Consider the following 13,880-nt stretch of genomic DNA (forward strand, 5'->3'; position numbering starts at 1 on the left):
CCGTGGGACCTGATGGGGATGGAAAGGAGATTCGACATCAAGGGGCCGAGAGGGGCTGAGGAACCAGCGCAGGAGCTGGGAGAATTCACATCCCCGGCACCCCGGCCGCTGCCCACAACATGGGTGCAGGTCCCTGGGCCATGCACACCGTCCGGGGCCTCTGCAGTGCTGCAGAGAGAATGAAAGAGTGAGTGTAGCCCTGACCCTAATCGGAGACCCCAGCGAGAGGCCTTCTGAAGGAGGGACGGATGTGCTTCCAGGTTGGAAGCTCTCTGAGCTCAAGTTAGCAACGGAGCTAAGTGGCCACTACGGTTCCGGGGCACAAGACCTCACGTGCCTGCTGCATCACACCCAGGGCAGTGCTGCAGGCCAGCCGGGACTGCCTCTTCCTTGATGCTAGGAACTCACACTGACTTTAGTTTACTCTGTGAATAAGGAGGGGTGCACGGAGACAAGGATGGATCCTCTTTGGCTTACTGGAATCCTTTAATCATTTTCAGCGTTGAATTAGGAGCTGACTATTTCAAGCAGCTTTCATTCTGAGAAGGAGTTTCAGAGCCATCTTTTCTGCAAATTCCAGCACAACCTGAAGCCTAGTCATTCAGATCAACTCAGATGCTGATTCGGAAAAGCGCACTGGAGCTGCCACGGGCCAGCCTGTCGATGACACGGTCTCTGCGGTGACCGTGATGCTATAGGCTCAGTGGAAACGCGAAGGGAGCTCGTGATGCAGAATCTGTAAACCATGGGTGGGGCTGTGTCCACAGTCAGCCTTCGTATCAAAGGCTCTTGGGCATCATTTATTCACCTCTTCTTTCAGTTACCGCAGAACACAGACACCAAACCACTTGAGAGAGCAAACTCAAAGCTGACCCAGTCACTCCGGAACGTATCAGGATCACAGGGGAGGCTGCCTCACACTCGGGGCTCTGTTCCCTCCTCTGCAAAGTGCGCTGTTCCGAGGACTCAGTAAACCGGTCCCTCTGAAGCACGCAGCCGTGCTCAGCGAGGGGAGACAGGGTTACTGTGCTCAAGGCGGCTGTGGAGGGGGTCCCAGCGGGCTCCCCTTCAAGCTGGATGAGCCACACAGACACCCAGACTGTCCGAGGCTGAGCAGGACTTGGAGATCCTCTGCAGACCGACGGCAAGTGGCCTCCTGGATTCCACCGCAGCGAGTGGCAGTGCCAGGCTGGGCCCCGCCCGTCCAGGCTCCGCCAGTGCCTCCCGGCAGGCGGTCTGCACCTGCACCCGGGCTTTGAGCAAATGCTCACTTGCTGCCGCTGGCATGCTCTGTCCTCGACCACAGTGTGCTTTCTCCCAGCCTGTGAAGCACAGGCTGGGAACTTGCAGACTAGGTGTGTTTGTGTGAGGAGATGCGGGGGTCTATCCCTCCCTCTTATTCAGATGGACATGAGCTCAGTGACTTGTCCTGACGTCCAGTCGCACCCACACACCTGCCCTGGCTCCGACAGACACAGTCAGGAGTGTACAGATGGCTGGTGCGGTCACTGAGTCACCCCTTTTCCATTCTGGTCATGAAAGCAGCATAAGAAAGCCAGCAGTGAAAGGGCTAGAAGATCACTGAACAAAAGCTTCTTTGTGTCCTTCAGAAAGCTTAAACCCTAAAGGAGAGACGCGTCAGCCTAGATGTTTCTCACGGATCAGAGCAGGTGGGCAGGGGCGCCTTGGAGGTCATCAAAGAACGTGGGTGAAGAGCTGACGGGCTGAGAACCGCCGTCAGCTCACAGACGGGGTTTCTTCTCATTCCTCCACTGGGCTGCATGCATTGGAAAACGCGGGGCAGGTGGAGGGACACGGAGGCTGAGGTGGAGGGACAGGACCGGCGCCACTCCTGCTCTGTCCCGTTCAGACGAACCTCCCGTTTAAGGGCTGGTGGGTCATCACGGGTTTCTGTGAACACACATGGACACGTCAGCATGCACAGGTGGGTACGCACACAGATACACGGGCGAGAGCACACGCACACTCACGCAGGCGTGGGCACAGAAATACACGGGCGAGCACAGAGGAACATGTAAACACACAGGTGTGCACACAGGTAGACACGCACTTAGCTATATGACTGTGTGTACATAAAAACACACACGGCACGTACACAGACACACACACGGGAGAGCACACAGACGCGCACATGGGCTTGCTGGCCAGGAGGCATCGGTCAACCCCCTGCCGGGTTTTTTTTTACTCAACCTCTTTCTGCCTGTTTCCCCAGCTATGGGTCAATGACACCAGCCCTCATCAAATGGGCTGTAAGGACGGCAAGTATGTGACGATCTAAAGCTCTGAAGCACGGAAGGTGCGTTCGAATTTGAAAGTATGTAGACTTTCAAGCCCCCGCTGGTGATTTCTTATCGCCCGCCATCAGCCCCTGGGGACGGCCATGCTCTGGCTACGGTCCAGGCGGCCTCTTCCGGGCTCAGGTGGGGCCTGGCAGGGAGCCTCTGCCCTCTGTCCTTTCCTGTCGTCTGGGGCGGCCTAACGCTGGCTGTATCGGACACGTGTGCCCCATCTCCCCGTCTGCCGACACAAGGCTCGCACACAATCATCAGCAATGAGTACTGTGAGAAACTTTGAAAACCCGATTAAAAACGGAGTTTGTGGAAAGAACAGAGCAGTAGCTCCGTCTTCCTGGACAGCGAAGCCGTCGACTCAGACTCTCGTAACTGGCATGAAGCCATAATGACTGCTGGGTGGTCGCAGTGTGGACAGCTGTGGGGATGGGGGTGTTTGCACCTGACGTAGGCCACTGAGACCTCATGCCCACCCCTGGGACGTGGGCATGACTCTGGGGTCCCTAGAGGTCAGCTGTCTCTCGCCGTTGCAGCCCTGTGTCTGTGGGGTGCCGTGGGCACCCAGGCAGCTGACACGCCCGTCAGAAAAGCTGGTGCTTTCACCAGGCTCTCGTGCGGCTGCAAACACCAAGGACCGTGGTGCCAGAGAAGGGTGTGCAAGGTGCACTTCTGCGGGCATCAAGGCCATGACCCCGCCAGTACAGCCTGATGTCCCCTGGGCTTTGGGAGGCACTTCACGTTCTTTCTGCAGAGAGCCCTCTCCCACGGAAGTCGGGGGACAGCCTTGACGCCGGCACCTGCACAGGTGGTTCAGCTGAATGACCTTTACAGCGCTGGGTGGGCAGGTGGGGCTGCGTGGGGAGTCCTCACTGCCTCATGCGCTGTCCCCGTCCCCAAGCCCAGAGCCCCCCGGGGCCAGGCGACCCCGTCACTGGTACACTGTGTACCTTTAAGAAATGTTTCTGTTTTCCTTTAGACCTTTTGCTGATTTTACCATTCCTGTTAGTGTACCCCAATTCTTTACTTTGCAAACTTAAAATCAACATGTCAATCTGAGAGAATTTTAAAGCCGCCTCAGTGAAAAGAGAAAACTTACTGCAACGCTGTGGTTGGCGGTTTCCTTCCTGCCACTGGGGTTTCTCTGTGTCAGGGATCCACAGGACACGGACTTCCGATCGAAAGAGTCATCATCTTTGTCTTTGAGGAAAACAGGAGGCGGGGGTGCTTATTAATCACAAACTTACTTACCCCAAACAAGTGTCTTTGCTTCCTAAGAAATTTTAAAAGGAGCATAAAAACAAATGTGCCGTCCAGGATGAAGCTGATGTCCTCGTCACCACCAAGACATCAAGGTGGGCTAATTACGTCCTGTGCGCTCTAGAAGGTGGGGAGCTTTGCACCATTATTAGGACGATTTACATCGCAGGACAAGGAAACCACCGCTGCCACCACCGTCAACACCCTTATGTGCTTCAGGCAGCAAATTCCAGGTATCCAGACACCACGTCACTGCAACGGTCCCTGAGGGTGGCCCGAGGGTAATGGAGTGTCCTTCGGGCATCAGTGGCATGACATGCCGGGTCCCACGGGTTACGCAGAAATATGGGGCCCCGACTGGCCATTTTCATGCCCCTGAGCTCACCTCCCAGGCCTGGGGGACGAGGGAAGCAGGTGACTCTTACCTTGACTTCTGGGGTGATCACTGAGCTTTCTCCTCACAGGATAGGGTACAGCCACCACCTGGAAGAAAGAAGCCGTCTCTGGGCGTCAGTACCTTGCTGTAATTGTTAGGAACACCGGGGAGCTAGGTTTGGATTTCTCATCATTCCTGCAGATTCGGATTAATCAGGGCAACTCTCTTCTGTTCCTGGGCAAAATTTGAACTTTTAACAATATTAAAATGCACGCTATCAATACATTATGCAACAAATGCCGGAATATAAAAGAGCTGCTTAGGTTTCGGAGAACTGCAGCCTTGGGTGGGTACAGCGGAAAAGCCCAAGTTCCAGCCCCACAGACAGGTTCAAATCCTATCGCTACCCCTCACCACCGTGACAAGGACGATTTACATCTTCTCTCCGAACTGTCTCCTCATCTGGAAAATGGGTCAGCAGCCCCTGTACAGGATATTGGAAGATTAACTGTACCTAATACATTCTCAGCGCCCCATGGCGGCTGGGCCCCCCACCTTTCTTTCCCTGCCCCTTTCCTGTTGCTCACCTCTCTACTCTGGGCTAATTCATTCGCTGTTTTGCCTCTTCAAGGGGGAAGCTGAGAGCAAAACAGCCTGACTCCCTGGAAGTCCTGCCAATGCCTGACTCCCTGCGATTCAGCCTGGCTGGTTTTGTGGGCTGTACCAGGAGGCTGGCTGCAGACACGTTCAGGCTGGGCTTCCCGGGACAGGTCAGGGAAGACCACAGCCCCGAGAAGAGGGTCAGGGTGGGGCTGGGAGGCCGGACTGAGACCGCCTGTCGCTGGTCTGTGTGGTCTCAATCCAGTATGTCTACCTCCCCCACCCTCAGGCTCCGCACTGGTGCAACAGGGGCGATATCCACACCTGCTTACCAGGTTGTTTGAACATCAAATGGAGGGACGGAAAAAAAATACCATTTTTAACTACGAAGAGCTACCCACTGCTGTTGTCACGAGAAGCACAAATGACTAGGTGCTCATCACAGCTCACAAGGGGCGTATCAGGCAGCAGGCAGGACCCGGAGCAGACGGCCTGCTCTGTGCGTCCCGCCCATACCCCGCGTCCATCCTTGTGCCGTTTCGCGCACACCGGCTCCCGCGCTTCGCTCCCACGGCCAGGACCCGCGGCTCCCAGGGGAGGCCCGTCCCCGGGCCCTGGAGCCTGCTACGTCTGTGAATGTTCGTCACCCAGGACAGGGGGGCGTGGGGGGCAGTACGTGCCCAGCACCCGGCCCCCGTGATGTGCACTGTCTCCAGGGCTCTGTGTTCCTCTCAGCCAGTTCCCCTGACTGGGGTCTGCCCTCTGCCCTCTGCCCTCTGTCCCACCCTCCCACTCCCCTGGCTGGGCTTTCCTGGATTTTCCCCGACAGACACCCTATGGGGAGACCAGCCTGTGAGACTTGCCAGGTTTCTAAAGTCCCAATGTTTCAGCTCCACCCCCCGCCCCCTCCGTACTTGTCACGCTTCTGGAAAAGTCGGGCCAACCGTTCACCCGCTTCCAGCCTCTCGAGCTTGGATGTAGTGACACGTACCTCGACCTCATCTGAAGGGTCTGCACGCGGATTCTTAGGACTCTGGCCCAACTTCCCAACAAGCTGGGGAAGAAATACCTGGAGAACAGGGAAGGAGCCTGTGCTTATGACTGCTCGTCTGACCTCCTGCCACAGGGCGGGCGGGCAGGACACACGGAGGGTGTTCTCTTTAGTCCTCGGTCTGGAAGGCCGGGACGGCACGGCAACACCCACAGAGCACACACCACTCCAGGGCTCTGCGCCCAGGGCTGCTGGGTTTAGCAAATTAAAGTACAGAACGCCCAGCTGGCTTTGAACTTCAGATAAACAATGATTAAATTTTTTTAGTGTAAGTATGTCCCAGATATTGCACGGAAATACTTATACTAGAAGATGACTTGCTGTGAATCTGAAATTCAGATTTGATTGGGCATCCCGGCAGCCGCATCTGGGCCTCCCCTAAGAGCATTTATCATCCTTCTGCCAGATTTCCTCATACTGTGATCTGTCTGGAGACTCCCGACTTGAATCGGGGGGGAAGGATGTTGGTCTCAGGTCTCTGTCGTGGGCAGGTCCCCATCCTGCTACCGTCACACCCGCCTTGCAAAGCGCTTTTATGAAGGCCGCCAACACGAGGTGCTGTCCAGCCTGCTTCCTTTGGACTTTAAAGCGTGTGTGTGTGTGTGCGTGTGCGTGTGCGTGTGCGTGCGTGTGCGTGTGTGTGTGTGTACCACGTGGCTGTGTTTCCAATTCTCACGCAGGAGCTGACGGTCCCCCCATATAGCACTCTTTTCCGTTAGAAACAACACTAGCAAATGAAAAGGAATCCCAGCGCAGCCCACAGGTCACTGACTGCAGAAACATGAGGCTGGCAGATTAAGGAGGAGGGCGGTGGCTGCCCCGGGGGCTCTCACTGCCAGGCCCCGGGCTGCCCTGTGCTCCTGGCCAGGGCCCTGCGGCCCCTCCACTCACCGGGAGGCTGGATTTCTTCCGGGGCTTTGCCGAGGTCCTCACAGTGAGCCCTGCAGCCTGCAAGGCTGCAATCCTGTACTCGATATCTGACACCTGGCGGAACCACAGACAGACAGACAGATGTCACTTGGACGTCCTTTCAACGTCACAGGACAGGAGGAGCTGCTGCCCCCGATTCACCGATTTCATCGTGCTTCCCCTAAGATGGGCGACCCGCCCAGGGCCACTTCCTGGGCGCCCCATTTCCATCCGTCTTCCATGGCTGTCGGGAGGGTCACCCCCAAGCGGGGGAGGGGCTCCATACATTTTCTGGGGGCTCATCCATGAGGGATTGAGGGAGGGGTAGTGACGGGGGGAGAGCTGAAGGCAGAGGCTTCTGGGAACAGGAAACGGGCCCCCTTCAGGCCCGTCCAGATCCCTCCCACAGCCCCCAACCCTTCTCACGGTCCTTGGGGCTCTCTGGAATCTGCTCTCCTCCCAGACACTCCCCTTCTCATTCCTGGGCTCTGGCGCAGGGCTCCACTGCGGATCCCCGAACACGCCACATTCGACACCGCCTCGGGGCCTTCGCCCGGCTGCCTTCTTGTATTATCCCTTCCCGACCACCCTTCGAGGCAGCCCCATCCGAGCGCTCCCTGGGGCTACCCTCTCCTCAGCCTCGTCGACTTGTTCTGTCTCCTCCCACTAGAAGCACAAGCTCCAGGAACGCAGGGGCTTGCTCTGAGGTGCTCATAGCTGCATCTTTTGTGTCTACACAATGCCCGCCGTACTTGGGATCCCGACTGAGAACTGTTGGCTCCATAGGAAGGAATAAATGAATGCAAAGTTCTCAGGCTCACTTGCGCCCCCTAAGGTGCACGGCCTGGGGAGGCGCCCCTTCTTCCTTGGGGACGGAAGGGCACTTGCTGAAGAGAAAAGAAGCTGGAATGAATGGACAGTGGGTGCTGGGTCCCCTGCACTCGGACGGGCAGACCTCCTCTCCTCTGGGGTCAGCAGGGGGAGGGCAGAGCAGAGCCCAATCACCTTGACTGTCTCTGGGAGACCCTGGCTCTGTCCTTTGACCTTTGCACACCACTAACACACCTCCTATCCTAACTCAAGCCCGGGACCCAAGTTTACAGGATGCCCCTCCGTCAGAGTCTGGTCCTGAGCCCCGGGGCTGGCCTAAAATCTAAGCCTGCTTCTGGAGAAGCCCTCCTCATGGGGCAGGGAGGGGTAAGTGTCAGCATCTTCCTTCCGTGGCTGAAAACGCCACCTGTCTCTTGTCAACCTAAAAGGGAAACGGGCAGGGGTGCGGCACAGGGCGTGGCGTGGAGAGTGATTCCACGGAAAGCCCCAGGAGCCTGTCCTGGAGCCGACAACGTGGGCTCCCTGTGTGTGAGCCCTTCGGGGGGCTGACCACCCTTGCCAGACCTCCAGGGCCCCCACTATCTATCTGGGGGAGCCACCTGCTCCCGGGGCCGCCGGGGCTACCTCGCTCTCTGTCCGCTGCACCTGAGAGGCCGTGGCGGCCACTCTGTCCTCCAGCTGCGACAGCTCCTCGTCTGTGGTCCTGCTGGGCTGCACGGGGTCCTGGGGGCCCCGGGCCCCCTTCTCCCGGCTGGGCGTCTGGCCTGCAGCTGTGCACACCTAGGAGAGGGAAGCGCCGCACGTGACCACCAGCGGGGGAGACCGCAGGGCTCGCCCCAACGCACGTCCCATCCTGAAGGTGCCCCTTTCACTACGCCAGGAGCTGCCTGGCCAGCCGGGCAGCCCGCGGTGGGGCGCCGTGCGCAGCTGGGGCCAGGCCCCCCCGGCCCCGCCTCCGAGTGTGTGCTGCCGGGGTCGCTCAGGCAGCCTCACCTCCGGGGCGGCCCCGGGGGGGTCCTCGCTGGGGACGCTGCTGCTCTGCTCCGCCCCTCCGTCCTTGCCCTCCTCCTCGGATGAGGCCCGCTGGTCACCGGCGCGGCTGATCAAGGCCTCCAGTCTTCTCTTTAGGGCCGCCTCTTCCACGTCGGCACCTGTGGGCTTGCTGCCAACTGGACACTGAGATGGACGAGTGGCTGATCTCAGCCGGTTGGTCACCTGGAAGCGCTGAAAGCAGAAGCAGGGCTCCGGAAAGCACCGGCCCCCAGCACCCCGGGGGCTTGGCCGGAGCTGCGGCCTCATCTATGCCCCACACGAGCTCGGCCAAGGGGCCCGCGCCGCCTGTGCTCCAGAACCAGGCCCCGAAGGGTGGGATGTTCCTGGCGATCCTAACAGCACCCAGGCCACCTGAGACGCACCATTTTTCAACTTCTGTTCCCAAACTGGGTCCCCAAGCCACTTCCTAGGGTTTAAGCATCCTCATGGCGCCAAACCAAGACCTCAGCCCGGACTGTCTGCATCCGCCAGCTGAGGCCACGGGGTGCTGACAAGTCTGTTCTGGGGGTTTTTCTCGGTCGTCCCGTGATAAGACTGAAGTACACGACGGCCGTGTGGCCTCAAGCATCACCCGAGGGCTCGGGGTGGGTCCTGAACTTGCATAAACGCTACAGCACTCATGTCCACTGTCCATGCTATGTCTCTGTGTACCAGGCTCTGTGTCCACGGTCTCTCCCATGAGCCTCCTGTCGGCTTTGCAAAGGAATCGTACTCCTAGACGCGGGTCTGGAGCTGACTGAGAGGTGTCTACAGTGTACTTGTGACTCTTGGAAAACTGCAAAGTTGTGTGAACCTCTCAGTGATGTTTTCCATGACACAGTGAGTAGCACCCTTTGCCACTCACCCCTTCCTGAATCTAGCGCCAGGGAAGTTTGCCACCCAGGGTGGACTTGGAGGAGATTCATACAGCCCAGGATATCTATTTATCTGCCTTGGCTGGTGAGAAACTCAGAGCTAGACAGCGCTCATTTCTGGAAATCTCTTCTCCGAAGTTTAGCTAGGCCTCTGTTTCTTGAAATTATTTTTCAGGGTTGTATTTTTTTTTTTTCGTTACGCGGGCCTCTCACTGCTGTGGCCTCTCCCGTTGCGGAGCACAGGCTCCGGATGCGCAGGCCCAGCGGCCATGGCTCACGGGCCCAGCTGCTCCGCGGCATGTGGGATCCTCCCGGACCGGGGCACGAACCCGTGTCCCCTGCATTGGCAGGTGGACTCTCAACCACTGCACCACCAGGGAAGCCCCAAGGTTGTATTCTTTGGTCATAATTTTCTAAGTCTCTATAAGGGGGTGGGAGTCCCTCATTGATTCCAGCTCTTACCCTAATTCTACAGGTGGGGAAAGGATGCTCAGAGCCCCTCCTTTGCCCGGCCTCACTCAGTAAGCATCATACCAGGACCTAGACTGCAGTAAGCTCTGGCTGCTACCCGTTCCTGCACTCCAGCCAGCGGTTCACTGAGCAGCTATGTGTTTCATCTGCCTGTGGACACGAGCTTCATGTGAAGGCATTCAGTGTGTCGGTTTTAAGAAGTGACCAGAGTCATGTGAAAAAACCAGAAAAATGGCCAAATTATCCCAACTGCCCTTTACAGCCAAAATGACTTGCGAGGGGGTAACGAGATTTAAAAGTTAAGGGCAGGGACTTCCCTGGTAGCAAAGTGGTTAAGAATCCACCTGCCAATGCAGGGGACACGGGTTTGATCCCTGGTCCGGGACGATCCCACATGCCACAGAGCAACTAAGCCCGTGCGCCACAACTACTGAGCCTGAGCTCTAGAGCCCGTGCACCACAGCTACTGAAGCCCGTGTGCCTAGAGCCCGTGCTCCCAACAAGAGAAGCCACAGCGATGAGTAGCCCACGCACTGCAACAAAGAGTAGCCCCCACTCGCCGCAACTAGCGAAAGCCCGCGCGCAGCAACGAAGACCCAACACAGCCAAAAAAAAAAAAAAAAGTTCAGGGCAATTCCATCCCACAGAGCTTGCTCAGGCCAAAACCCTGGTGTCATCTGACCCCTCTCTTTCTCTCGTCCTGAATCCATCCCCACTGGCTCTGCCTTCAACAGGTACCCAGGGTCCACCTCCCATCACCTCTGCTGCCCTGCCTGGTTCACCCGCCACCTTGTCCTGCCTGGACGATCCACCAGCCTCTTAACTGGCCTCCCGTTTCCACAGCCTGTTCTCAGTTTGCCAGGCAGAGGGCTCCCTGGGGGTCGGCGGGGGGTCGTGAGCAGGGAGGCCGGTCGCTCATTCACTCACTGGCTGCCTCTCCTTCGGCCCACAAAGCAGACGTCAGAGTGTGAGGTGAGCGTCCCCCCAGGACCGCCTTCCGGGACTCTGAGATCCCCCTCCCCGTCCCTTCCTTCGGGGAGTGAGTCACCCGCTGACGATGCTGCTGGGAGGGGGGCTTCTGCACCACGACGTTACTCACACCCACAGTGCCTGTCGGGCTGCCTTCCGCCCCCTCGGCCCCGGGTGCTCCTGCCAAGCAGAGGGCAGTGCTGGCTATCACTTAATTTTCTCTGTGAATGGCACCAAGCAGCCTCGCAGACGAGTGCCGAGGGCTGGAGTGAGCTGACAGGGAAGCGGCACGTCTACTGGGACCCCTTTCTACAGGCTCCCAATTTCCCGAAGATGCTCAAAAAGCAAATCTCCTCAGAGGCCCCAACGGGTGAAGAGAACCCCTGTGACGTTCGGAGGGTAGATTCTATTGGGTCTGCTGGGAATAAATCTTTCAGAGCAAATGAGGTTGAGAAACTTCAGAATCCCCTTGAGAAATGGGAACCTGAGGCCACCCCAGGCAGGAGCTGATGAGGGTGTGGGGTGGGGATTTATGAGCTGCTGTCAGAAGAGGGCGCTGCTTCTACCTGGTAAATAAAAACCCCACACATACAGACACACACACACACGCACGCATGTCCAACACACATGTATGCATACAAACACATATACACGTGATGGCAGCTGGCCAGCATGACAGGATACAGCTGGGGTGACCAAGGTATCCAAGTTTGAACCCCGAAAGCCCTATGTCCTGGGAACCCTTCGGCCCCTGGCAAAGAGGGGCACGGGTTGCCCTGGTGATGCTGGTGGGGGAGAGCGAGGCCCAGAGGGGGATCTGGGTCAGCCTCCAGGACGGGGTGGAGGCAGCCTGGGGTCTGGGTGGCTGGGGGTGAGCCCTGGGGTCCTGCGGGCTACCGGGCCTGCGTGGGGGACACCTGTCACAGACTCAGGTGAGAAGGCCTGTCCTGAAAGCATCCTGAGGGGCAGAGGGCCTCTCCCAGACCTGCGCAGGGGCGCTTCAGAGTGTGTTCCCTGCCGGCCATGGGCTCTGGAGTTCCCCTCCTGAGAGCCTGGGCCTGTTTCCTCAGCTAAAAACCGGGGACTGAAACTCTGTCTCTGGGTCAGCCTGGCCCCGCCGGCCCACAGAGGGTGTCAGAGGAGGGCACCTCCGTGGGTGAAGGTGGCTGTGGCCCTGGGGGCGCGTGGCTCCCACTGCCCACCCCAGCTGCCACCGGAGCTGATCTCCAGAGCCCTTGGGCGCTGCAGGGAGGGGGCCGGGTGCTGAACCGGGGCCGTGGCTCAGGCAGACTCGAGGCAGGGCCTGAGCATCGCCGCCCCTACGCCCACAGCTACTCGGCTGTCTGTCTCTCAGACGCACATGTGCATTAGACCAAGGGTTCTGTTCCATTCACTCCCCAGAAGGTGGCCCCTGTGCGCTGGGTACACCCTCACACACAGGGTGGGCAGGAGACCCCTGCCCGCTCCAACGGCCTGGACTCCCAGGCCGGATACTGCAGGACCAAGCGAGGTCCCCGGGTCTTCGCTGCTCTGACTTCCCAGCCCCTCTCTCGTTACATCCGCACCAAAGGCTCCACACCTGCGCCCCTCTGAGTTCTGCACCTTTGGCTGGGCCCACAGATGCCCAGGCTCTGCGCACAGCGGACGGCAGGGGCCTGGACGGGGCAGACGCCCCCCCCCCCCAGCTGTAGCACAGCGGACAGCAGGGGCCTGGAGGGGGCAGACGCCTGCCCCCCCCTCAGCTGTAGCACAGCGGACGGCAGGGGCCTGGATGGGGCAGATGCCCGCCCCCCCCTCAGCTGTATGGTGGAAACCCGTTCAGCTCTCTGAGCCCCATGCATGAGCTCCCAATCGAGAGTCTTCCTTGCAAAGCCCGTGTTGGTGCCTCAACCTCCCTTAACAAAGGGGCTTCAGTGGGTCAGCAGGCGGTCCCCGGCTGACATGTACTTGTTCCGCTCAGAGATCTGCAGCAGAGGGAGGGAGTCAGTAGCTGGAGGACAGAGCCACTCCGGCCAGCAGGACACTGGCACCTACCACCTTGGGAGCACCAAATTCCCAAGCAGTGGAAGGAAAGGTCAGGTCACCATTCGTCATGTGCCCTGGGAAGGTAACTGTGAGGCCCATTTTCTGATAGCCGGGGTTCTGGAACGCCAAGCAGAAGCTGGGAGCGGTACCAGAAGCGGAGGCGGGGGGCGTTGGGAGGATGAATAAAGCAGGACAGGTGACACATTCAGCGTCACTGCCGTGGCGCAGCCATTGTCACTGCTGAACCTGAGGTGCACAGGAAGGTGTGAATTGATTATGCCAGGCTGCTCAAACTAAAAGTCAGAGCCCCGGGTCAGCGTGGGCCAGGAGGCCTGCCAGGTGATGACCTGAAAGTGCGACTGGCTCATACCTTGAGTCACCAGCTCTTGAATCACCGGAGTCTATTAACTCCCAGGCCGGGAAATGAGAAAATCAATTCTCCTGTTTTCTTCCAAGCCCGGCAGATGCATCTGGCCTGCCATTATCTCCTCTGTGGTCCACCTTGTTTTAAAAGAGGGAGATGGCTCCAGCAGGCTGGTAAGACGCTTTTGCATTGTTCCGCAGGTAATTAGTTTGATCTTCACAGCACCGAGGGCTCTGAGTGGGCAAATCTGCCCAGAGAAGAACACAAGCTGAGAAGCTTCAACACGAGGGTTTCGGCGGGAGTGGCCCCAGCCTCGAGTGGCTGCTGGTAACTGAGACCAGCTGTGGGTGCACTCATGGCACCTGAGAGGCAGTGATCAATACCTGGGAGGGGGATGCTCAGCAGACAGTCGTGTGTCCCCGGGGAGCGTGGTGGGCATGAACCCACGGCAGGAGAATAAGAGCTGACCCAACCAGGGTCCGGCACCGGCACAGTGAAGTACCACCTCCAGAGCGAAAGAGAAAGGAAAGCATCCCACGACGAGAGCTCAGAAAGTTCTCGTCCTGATGGAGGAGGGACACGAGCTGGGGGCAGCACAGAGCCGTGGAGAGACCACAGCCCTCGGAATGGGAGGTGAGCTGCGGGCTGGTGGTTTTCTCTGAGCAAGAGAGCCTGTCCGCATGCCGCCAGGACAGCCTGGACGCGTCCCGGTTTTCCATCTGGGATCAAGAGCCGTTGGCCCCCTGTAGACACCCCCCAGCGAACACCTGTCTCTCAGGTGCTCAGGGGCCCAAAGTTGCTCGTGTCC

General features: G+C 58.6%; 1 protein-coding gene across 2 annotated transcripts in view; it reads right to left on the bottom strand.

The window, feature by feature from the left end:
* Positions 1-445: 445 nt before the first annotated feature.
* MLPH (melanophilin) overlaps positions 446-13,880 on the bottom strand; it is a 43,855-nt gene continuing 30,420 nt past the window's right edge. For both annotated transcript variants that reach the window (XM_082658760.1, XM_082658759.1), the window contains 7 exons: positions 8,330-8,560; positions 7,961-8,116; positions 6,488-6,580; positions 5,537-5,614; positions 3,995-4,052; positions 3,409-3,509; positions 446-1,911 (listed from right to left, as the gene is read on the bottom strand). In XM_082658760.1, the coding sequence (XP_082514886.1) occupies positions 1,867-1,911; positions 3,409-3,509; positions 3,995-4,052; positions 5,537-5,614; positions 6,488-6,580; positions 7,961-8,116; positions 8,330-8,560 (762 nt within the window). In that variant the 3' untranslated portion in view covers positions 446-1,866. The remainder of the gene's footprint in view (positions 1,912-3,408; positions 3,510-3,994; positions 4,053-5,536; positions 5,615-6,487; positions 6,581-7,960; positions 8,117-8,329; positions 8,561-13,880) is intronic.

Source organism: Grampus griseus (genome assembly GCF_964374135.1).
Source record: "Grampus griseus genome assembly, chromosome: 7".
NCBI classification, from domain to species: Eukaryota; Metazoa; Chordata; class Mammalia; order Artiodactyla; family Delphinidae; genus Grampus; species Grampus griseus.